Source organism: Otolemur garnettii, unplaced genomic scaffold (assembly GCF_000181295.1).
Source record: "Otolemur garnettii isolate 467f Iridium unplaced genomic scaffold, OtoGar3 scaffold00002, whole genome shotgun sequence".
NCBI lineage: Eukaryota > Metazoa > Chordata > Mammalia > Primates > Galagidae > Otolemur > Otolemur garnettii.
The window spans coordinates 47,352,318-47,362,607 of record NW_003852397.1 but is presented as its reverse complement, the minus strand read 5'-3'; the positions used below and the strand labels follow the sequence as shown (position 1 = coordinate 47,362,607).

The 10,290-nt window shown below is 42.6% G+C and overlaps 1 protein-coding gene across 2 annotated transcripts in view; it reads right to left on the bottom strand.

The window, feature by feature from the left end:
* Window positions 1-5,907, bottom strand: part of TGFBR2 (transforming growth factor beta receptor 2) — an 84,286-nt gene extending 78,379 nt beyond the window's left edge. For both annotated transcript variants that reach the window (XM_003781763.3, XM_023513869.1), the window contains exon 1: window positions 5,308-5,907. In XM_003781763.3, the coding sequence (XP_003781811.1) occupies window positions 5,308-5,401 (94 nt within the window). In that variant the 5' untranslated portion in view covers window positions 5,402-5,907. The remainder of the gene's footprint in view (window positions 1-5,307) is intronic.
* Between the last annotated feature and the right edge of the window lie 4,383 nt (window positions 5,908-10,290).

Sequence of the window (10,290 nt, the reverse complement as noted above, 5' to 3'; positions counted from 1 at the left end):
GAACCATAGAGTTCCCTCGTGTAAAAAAAAAATCTTCATCTTGATTATCTGTGGGTCAAAGGCAGAAAGGAGGCAGATCACGCAAACAAAGCAAAACAATTAAATCAGAAAACCTGAACTGATGATATTAGATGGTAAGTTTCCTGTCTGTCAGATAGGACACTTCCTTACCCCTGCCCAGCTGCCTTTCCCATACACGTGGACACATACATAGACCACGAGAAAGTGCCAAGCAGAATGCAAACCAGAGGGGCTCAGAACACACACGTACGCACACACAGGTAGTGCACAAGCTTCAGCAGCCTTCATCTTTCCATTTATTAAATAGAGATTCGAAAACTTATCTTGCAAGCTTCTTAAGATCAAATTAGGTAAGTAACGTGAAGTGGCTGACTCAGGGCTGGTTCTCGTATGTCACTTCCCCGCTCTCCCTTCTCTCTAACTGCTCCTTGAGATGAGCCAATTTGCCTGTGTGGCATTCTACACCCTTCTACCAGCCAGGTAAATAAGTATAATCGTCATTCTCTTGCCTCAGGCAGAAGTAATAAGTACCTGTGGAGCAAAATATTGTGAGGAGAAGAGAAGGTGTAAAGTAAGCAGTGAGCATTCTTGCTGTTAATGCACATTGGCTAAGCCATTGCTACTGAAAATCGTAAGTGAAATGGCTAAAGGCTGTATGCAAGGATTGGGAAGGTGGGAGTGAACAAGGTGCTAGAATTATGCTTTTATGCAGAACTTGCCTAAATGTCATTCTGTAGCCAGGAAGTACGTTTCCCCTGCACCCTATTTTAAACCATTTCGGTGGTTTGCATTAGACCTAAATAACATCTATGCTGCTTTATAGGAGACAGCGGTGGCTATAGGACCACACTTCCCTTAAACTAACTCTGCTTCACCACTTATAAACCAAAACATAAAAACCTGATGAAAAAAGAAACTTAATAACTAAATTTAGATTACAGTGCTTCAGTTTTAAGAAAAGTCTACTGACAATCTTCTTGAAAGAAAAAGAGGACTCAGTACTTAACTGAATAATTTCTTTGGTGAAACTTTTTGAAGTGTGCCATGGTGTTCAATGCCCTATACTAGTTCAGGTTTATAGCTAAAGGAACTGGGTGAAAACTTCTAGCAACTTTCCATCATGGTTGTCAGAAGTTGAGACATCTTTTTCCACATTTCATCCGAGTACAAGAACCAACTACATAGTATAAAAACAGCCAGGATTGCACACTTTGATCAGAGCTAAAGCTATTCTAACTGAAGGTAAAGATTTTACTATTCCAAGTAAACACCCAATGCACAGTGACTGGTTGTTAAAGGCTCTACCTCAGTTGCACTGTATCAAGTAGGACAGAGTAAAAACTCAATTCAGCATTTCCTGAGTGTTAAATGATGTGCCAGATACTGCCAGAGATGCTGGAGATAGAGAACCAAGAGGCTTAAGCTCTAATGGGCAAGGGAATCACATAAAAATATACTTTCAACTTGCTATTGTTACCAGCTAAGAGGGAGTTCTGTATCCAGCAGAAGATACTTAATCCAGGGAATTCAAAGCAGGTTTCCTCAAAAAGATGACACTTCAGTTGTCTTAAAAGATGAGTGAAAATTAGTAGGTAGCAGGAGTCCCAGACAGAAGTTACAAATGGAACAAAGTCATGGTTACCTAAGCTGCTCAGAGCATGTGTATGCACAGTAATACTGGGAGGAACTGGTGAGTGGACTGGGAAAGCCTGGGCCTTGGGAGGATAAGGAGCTGCAGAGTCAAGTGGGGATCAGGTCCCCGAGGCCCCTCTTAGGCCAAATTATAGAGTTACTGACAACAATAATACAAGCTAACATTTTTTGAGCACTTACTACCACATTGCAGTCTTTAAATACTTTAAAGCTTTATTTCATTTAATTTTCATCCTAATTCCATAATCCTCATTTTAAAGATGAGAACACTGAGGGCTAGAAAGTAAAGTAACTGCAACAGATATTACATAGTCAGGAAATGAGAAGTGGGTTAGGAAACCAGCACAGCCTGATTCCAAGGCTTATACCCTACACTCTCTACTTCTACCCTATCCTCAAAGCAAAGGCTGAATGGACACACTAGGCCTGTTATGCTAGCTGCGGAATGGGGAATGGAATTAAACCTGGGGTCTGTCACAAGGCAGGGATAAGAAAATGAGAATAAATGGATGTAGAGATGCATTCAGAGGGACGAAACAGGAAACATACAGTAAGTATACCCTCCTAGAATATTTGAACAAAAAATGGCCTTTGGAAAATGGGGTCTAGAAAATAAAATACCAGCATTCAGTAGTGCTTCTAAGTACAAAGGATTAAAATATGTATCCTTCTCTCTGCTATTAAGCTCCATGAGGGCAAAGACCAGGTATGTCTCGTTCATTCATTGGGGATGGCGTCCCTAGGTCTGAGAGTCCTTCTTAGCAGGAGATACTCAATTGAGAAGAAAAAATAAGTAACAGCCAGTTTTTACAATAACATTCTTGATTGGAAAAGCAGAGTTAAAATCTAAACTTACAGAAAAAAATTTAAAATTCATATTGATAACCGAGGTCCCATAAACTGAAATATGTAGCAGTTAAGCACAGACAATAATGAGCAGTCACCACCCTGGGATGCCACGTTGAAAAAAAGGCAATGAATTCAAAACGTGGTTAGTATTTTGTATAAGCCAGAACTCATTAAAAATAAGATGTTGTTAAAGGAAGTGGCCCAGAGGTGAAGAAGTGCTGTGTGGTGGGGGGAAGGGAGGGCTGAGAAGCAAGCAGACCGAGGATCAGCTTCTGGGCCTAATGATTTCTAGTCTCTGACCCTAACAAAATAAGCATGTCATTAAAGTGACTCTAAGAATCTGCATCCCTTTGACACTTGTCAATGTTGAGTTCTCAGCAAGAATCTCTTTTTAGGGATTTGAAAAGCAAAAGTCATGTTTTTTAGATCTGCAAAGTTTTCAGACACTTAAAGTCTTCCCCCAAAGAGTGATTTCTTAACTTTAAGCTTTTAAGAAGAGGGGATCTACTTAGTCAAAAACAAAAATAAAAATAGGTTTTAATATACTTCTTAGTGAATTTGTTCTTATACCGAAATCTTTGTCCATTTGTGAAGCTACTTAACAGAAAATGGGTTTTTGTTTGGGTTTTTTAATGACCTAATCTCAGGAGCTTGTAAACAATCTCACTCCCTAATATCATATCTTGCATTAAGATATTCTGAAAAATATTTTCAGTTTACCAATTGTGTTTAAAATGTCCTGAAACTATTTACTTACATGGAAAATTAAAATGTAAGTGAATTTAGGTTTCCCATCTTCACTACATCTTTCTTCGACATTCAACCATATTGAAAATTTAACATGAATCAAATGAATACAAATTTAAAATGATTCCTTTTTCCAACCATTTTGAACTTCAATTCCATAAAAACATGAAATCAGTAAGCTTTGTAAAACCTTATAAGACCCCAAATAAAAAAAAACCACCAGGCTTTTAAGCTAATTGTTTAAAGTGTGTATATAGATGAAATGAAACTGACTCACAAAGTATTAAGTCTGGAATTTGCAAATCATAAATCTTACCCTTGTAAACAGAACTTAACTAACAAAATCATGGCCTGGCAATTTCCTTCTTTCGTAATCTGAAACAAAAATTTTAATAATTTTTAATCATACACAGAAAATTAAGGATGTTGGGTGGCACCTGTGGCTCAGTGTGTAGGGCCCCAGCCCCAGAGGGTGGTGGGTTCAAACCCAGCCCCAGCCAAACTGCAAAAAAAAAAAGAAAAAAGAAAAAGAAAATTAAGGATGTCATTTCAGTATTTGCAAAATATAACTCAGGTTTTAGTTCTCAAGTAAAACAGGAGACAGATGAACATTCTGGTACGGCACCCTAGGAAATCAGCCGAGAGCAAAACACTAAGGTTTTATTAAAACCATAGTACTCAAATTTGATTAAAACTTTTTGCTTGCAAGAGTACTTCTTCTTAATTCCATTAAAAACTTCTGCCTCCATGCCACCGTCAATAGTAAGTCATATTTTGTTCAAAGTTCCCAGTCCACTTCAAATACTCTGAGACTTTCAGATTAGACCACAGTGCATATGACAAATCTAAGGATAAGTCTGCCTATGCCCCTTGGTAAATAAAATGGGTGCCTCGGGGTGATGAGGACTATCACAGCCTCTGCATTTCATACAAAGTCTACACAGGGCATCTAAGTAACTAAAAGTGGTGGGGGAGCGGAGGAATGTGGGATAGGTCACATAAGATGTTAGAGATGAAGGTGATGTGAATTATCCAAATTCAACCATGTCATTTTACAGATGAGGAAACTCAGGCCCAGAAAAGTTACATGCCTTGCCAAATACTCAGCTACCCAGACCACAGCTGCAGATACTCAGCTGTGTGGATCATAGTAAATGCTAAAATTCTACCTTTTGAAGTGTTCAAGGTCTTGCACTTTGTCTAACAAATACTTAAACCCCCAATTCCCGCACATTTTCTTTTTTATTTCCTTAAGAACATCCTGAGACAGAGATCAGGTAAACAGCCTATTTACCATTTCAACTCTTCTGTTTCCAACAAATAACTTCAGAGAACCGTCAATTCCCTGAAGACAGAACGGTCTGCTCTAGGCAAAATCTCCAGCACCTAGCACCTAGTAGGCACTCAGTAACTACGCCTTCAGCCCTTCACCCATCTCCACCCGCTACCCATCCAGGCCAAGCTGTCAGTGGAGCCAGAGAATGTTTGCCATTGGAGAGCGTTTCTGTTCCTGAGACTCGTATCCAACAGCTCCGGGCCAAGAAGCCGGCCTGAGGGAATGTGGAGCTAAGGACCGACTAACTGGCCTTCCGAGGGGGTGGCTGGGAGAGAACTGGGTGGGCGCGGAGCATCGCGCAGACCGCAGCGGCCCAGGTGCGCGGAGCTGCTCTGGCGGCTCAGCAGCTGCCGCCCTGGGCCGCTGCTCCCCGGCCGTCTTCAGATAACCAACTTCTCAAACTTCCCTTTCCGGGAGTGGGGGTTCGTCTCGAACGCGGCCAGCACAACGCCTTTCCTGCTCGCACAAAGGGGACCAAATATGCCCCGCGCCTCTAGCAGCCGAACTTTCCTTCTCCTTTTCAATACTCACACCCCTCCGAGGCCACGGGCGTCGGGCTGCGTGGGTGCCCGCCGGGGAAGCTTGCCCAGTTTCCGCCCCAGCGCCGGCTTCCCGGGGCCGACTGTCAAGCGCAGCGAAGGGGCGGGGAGCCCGGGAGACCCCCGGCGCCCCGTAGAGTCCCGGCTGGGGGGGCCACTCACCCGACTTCTGAACGTGCGGTGGGATAGTGCTGGCTATGCGTGTCCACAGGACGATGTGCAGCGGCCACAGGCCCCTGAGCAGCCCCCGACCCATGGCAGACCCCGCTGCTCGTCATAGACCGATCCCCGAGCGCAGCGGCCGCTCCTTCCCCGACCCTGGGCTGCGCCTCGGAGCCGCGCCCTCTCCGGACCCCGCGCCCGGTCGGCCGGGCAGATGTGCGGGCCAGATGTGGCGCCCGCTAGCCAGCTAGGAAGGGTCCTGGAGGCCAGCGAGGCGCGGCGAGGCCCCCGGCGGCCGAGGGGAGCTGCGCAGGAGGCCGGCTCCTGCCCCGAGCGAGTGCGCGCGCGGGGGTGTCGTCGGTCGGTGCGCGCGAGTGACTCACTCAACTTCAACCGGGCGCTGCGGGGGGAAACAGGAAACTCCTCGCCAACAGCTGGGCAGGACCTCTCTCCGCCCGAAAGCCTTAGCCTTCTCCTCGGCTTCCAGCCCCAGCTCTCTTGTAGCTGCCAATCACGTCCCCTAGACCAGCCCCTCGGAGCGCTTTGGCAAACTTTCAGCTGCTCCTCACCGCTCTCCCACACCCCTCTGGAGTTCCTCGCTCCAAGTATTTACTCAGGAGTGACTAAGTGCATGCGTTTCTCCAAGTCACTGAGTAGAGAAAGCGCCTGCACTTCCCACAGCACACCACTAACATCTGCTCCCACCCCTAGTCTTTCTGGGACTATTCCTGGGTGTTTGAGAGTTGTGCTTCCAAACTCCAAGTTGAGACTCACGAGTGGATTCTGAAATGTAGTGAGTTGGGAGCAAATTTTTGCCCAAATTAAATAGTAACGGTGAGTATTGCCTCACTAACCCTTTGCTTCAGTTATGTGTATATACATGTATACATACAGGTATGTTGCATACACGGTTAAAGTGAAAATGTTTTCCTAACCGCAGGTTCAAGTCCAGAAGTTTTTCTCAAACTCTGATATGCATATGGGGTCACCTGATTTTAACAGTCTTGTTAAAATGCAGATTCTGAATCAGTAGGTCTAGGAAGTAGACAGATTCTTCTATTTTTAATGAACTTCTAGATAGAGCCTCCCATTTTGAACTGCCTCCGCCCGGCGGTGACTGGGTGGGAAACTGTAAAGGAGTAGCTATCATGGAGCTGTATAGTGGGAAATGTTATTTGGGGGGATGATACATGGCAAAAAATGTAACAATGAAAGTGGCTTGGGATTCAGCTAAATGCTTGCCTGTGCGCGCCAGTAATGCAGGTGAAGAATTTTAGCCTCCAATGTGCAAAAGGGCTAATAGTGGGAACAGTATGAACGTTCAAGTTTCCCTTCTTGCTGGGGCAAACGGGCTTTCCCAAGACAATCTCAGTTTATATCTGTTTTGCAATTTAAATAATAATAGAACTCCTGCATTTTTCATCTGTGCCCTGATAGAATAATAAATTATATGATCAACCTATGACTCACTCTCACAGGTATAGATTCTGTATAGACCTCTGGTCAGATCTTTCAGCAATTCCTACAATGCAATTCCTTTCTCTCTTTTACCAGAGAAAAAGATTGTTTGCTGAGACAGGTGCCAGGTTCACAGGGAATAAAGACATAGAGCCTTCCCTGCAAAACCAACTCCTGAAATCTTCCCTGTCAGTCTAAGAGTTCATTTATTTGATCCTAAAATGTTAGCTCTTGTTCCATCTACCACCAAAGGTGCATATGGATATGTCTTTTAGGAAAATGCCATTTCCCAGCTAAAGGAAGTGAAGTGCAGTGAGTACCCAATGGGCATCTCCTTGCCCACCAACAGCCTTGCCAAAGCTGGAACCACTTTAGGAGGAATATTCAGTTCAAAATCTGCTTCTCCCCATTTCCCCCTTGGTCACCCCACTCATGCCCCTATCATCCCTTGAGCAGGAGTATTAACCACTCACTCTTAATCAGGGCCCTGCTAGGCTCTTTCACTCAGTTTCTCGAACCAGAGCTGAAAAGACAGTTCTCAAAAATGCAAACCTGGTTAAACTAATCCTGTAATTAAAATCATTTATTGACTTCCCATCACCCTTGAGAAACACCAAAGATAGAAGCCAGATCCTTGAACATGCCTGCAAGCCCCAACTCTCCTGTAATCTTTCATTTGGCTTCTCCTCCTTGACTGCCCAGAGCCCTCTCTAAATTCCTCCTGCAGTAGCCATTTCCAGTGTGGACTTGTTTTTCTCTGTCCTCCCCTTCCTCTTCACCACACCAACTCCTCATCTTCTTCGATTGAATCACAGCTTCCTTGATGGGCAAGCTTTCCCTGACCTCCATGAGTAGATCATTTTTAGGTTCTCTTTGCACCAAAAGCCTTTCCATTTTGGCATTTACTAGTCACATTTTTATAATTATTTGTGTCATTCTTTAATTTCTATTCCTATCCCCCACCAAACTCCAAATTTTTTGAGGGCAGGCATTATCTCTTTCTATCCACATACTAATGTATCCCCCATTTCTAACATGTAATGGATGTTTAATAAATATTTGTGGGATGGATGAATTAATGAAGTTATAAAGATTTGGAAGAAAATTGTACTTAATTGGCCTAGTTACTTCATAACTCTGAAGAAGGTATTCTGGTACCTAATAATGTGAGATATAAACAGACTGGATTTTAGATGAGGGTGATGTCACCGTTACTTCCTTTTCTTAAGAATGGGGAAGTATATGGGCTTCTTTTTTTTTTTCTCCTTAATTTGCCCAAGTTCCTCTGAACAGCATACATGTAGTTTCTTACTCCCCCAAACACAGAGGGAAATAAATACCTGTTTAACTAAAAGGGCTCTTTTCTCCCAGTAACTATCACAAAGAAAGAAATTTTACATTGTTAGAGGCTAGGTTTGAGGTACTTGATTCCAGAATGAAATGTTTTAACTGGTGGTCTTTGTCGTCAGACATCAGAAATGTTTCTTATAATTTGATTTGCCCTTAACATTTCTGATTTAATTCTCAATCTCCTGTAAAAATGAGGAGACTCTGAATTGAGCATTGCCGAATGCAAACTAGTCTTTCAAGAATCACTAAAGTATAATCATAGAGTTATAAGCCCGATGAGTATTACCATTTGATAATCTTACAATGTATTGGATGGGTGTGGTGGCTCACACCTGTAATCGCAGCACCTTCGGAGGCTGAGATGAGTGGATAGCTTGAGGCCAGGAGTCTAAGACTAGCCTGAGCAACATGTGAACACCCCCATCTGTACAAAAAATTTTAAAAAGTATCTAGGTATGGTGGTGAATGCCTGTCATTCTAGCTTCTTGAGAGGCTGAGGTAGAAGGATCCCTTGAGACCAGAAGTTCAAGGCGCAGTGAGCTGGGATGATGTTGCTGCACTCCAGCTGGGTGATGGCAAGACTCTGTCTCAAAAAAATTGCCACTATGCCCTTCTTCTTGGGATTCTCATGGAAAGGGAACTCTGATATCTCCCATTAAGACATTGTTTCCACACATAGTTTTATATTTAGCTTACTCTAATGTCCTAAGTGTCCACATACATATTTAATGTCATATGCGAAAGTTTGGCAATTTGCAAATGGTAATGAAAAATAAAAGCTTGGCTCAGGACTAAAAAGCAAGGTAGTGATTTTTTACGCCCTTACAAAGTTGAAAAGCAATAAAAATTAACTTAAAGTCGAAGAACTTGACGTCTTTATTTTTCCAGTTATGCAAAGTCTGCACACATACAAGCAAATCAAGGGTGGTTGATTTAAACCCTGCGTTTCTCACTTGTGGTGAAGAAAGAACGTCCTACCCCCTGAACTTTTTGAGATGCAGCTGTTGAGTTACTGGCATCTGAAACAGTTAACTGGGAATTCCTCTTCTTGTAAATCAATCATTCTGCATTCTCAGCTCTTACCTCCTGACTGATTTTCCTTGTATTGTGCATCAAACCAGTAAGCACTGAGATGATGGTAACCTTGTGAAGGTCGCCTACCCGTTAGGGGCCATCATGATGCTTGCTCCTCAGGAAGCATTGTGTGATGTTTAACCGGAGACGATCGCTCCTCTCCCGGGGAGAATGCAGCAAGCTTTAAGTTTATTTAACCTACCTCTTTAAAAAAAAAAAAAAAAAATGTTTGTCTGATTCTGACATGCAATGCATTATTTTTATTCAGTTAATTTTTAGAATTCTAGCCCACTAAATGTAAAGTCATTCAAAACACAAAACATTTCATTTTCAACTTCAGACCTCACTCTGTGCCCTACATGTAATAAGTACTCAGTGTGTGGGTTTTTCCTCTTTGGCAGTGGGATAAATGAGAATATCAGTTTTCCTAATTCATTCATTCTTTTCCTCGCAGTTCTTCACAGGTATTAATAAAATCTGCAATTATGACACATGTTGACAGAAAGCATTAATAGTGTCTTTTTGAAAAAACATACTTTAAAAAAGTACAAAAGTTAATATGTTAACTATAGGTTAAAAATATGAAATACTGAAAACCAAAGGCAGAAATTAAAATGGATCTTTAGCTATCACCCGAAGATAATCCTTGTTAAATTTTGAAGCGTATCCTTGCAGTACTATTTTAATCTTCCCTTTACAGATGAAGAATTTGAGGATTAGAGAGATTAAGTATTTGGCAAAGGTCACATAGTTAGTAAGAGACAGAGCCAGGTTTGGACTCAGTCCTGTCTAGCTCCAGGGTCTACACTCCAGAATAAGTTAGTCAGCTGGTTGATCTTAACCACCTGACCAGTGAAGGAGTTCAGGAAATGCCACCCCAAAATATGCTGCTTTGGTTTACTGATTACTTGAAGGCACTTGGAGAATAGCAAATGTGGAGAGGATAACAGATACGTGATACAGATGCAGACTCAGCCTCCCGCTTGAATCTAAGCCCAAACTCTGTCCATCATTTTCAAGCCTTCTCCCATCCCTGGCATAGATGTGCACATAAGAATAAATGAATACTCCTTAAATCACAGAATCCTGGGATGTTTTATC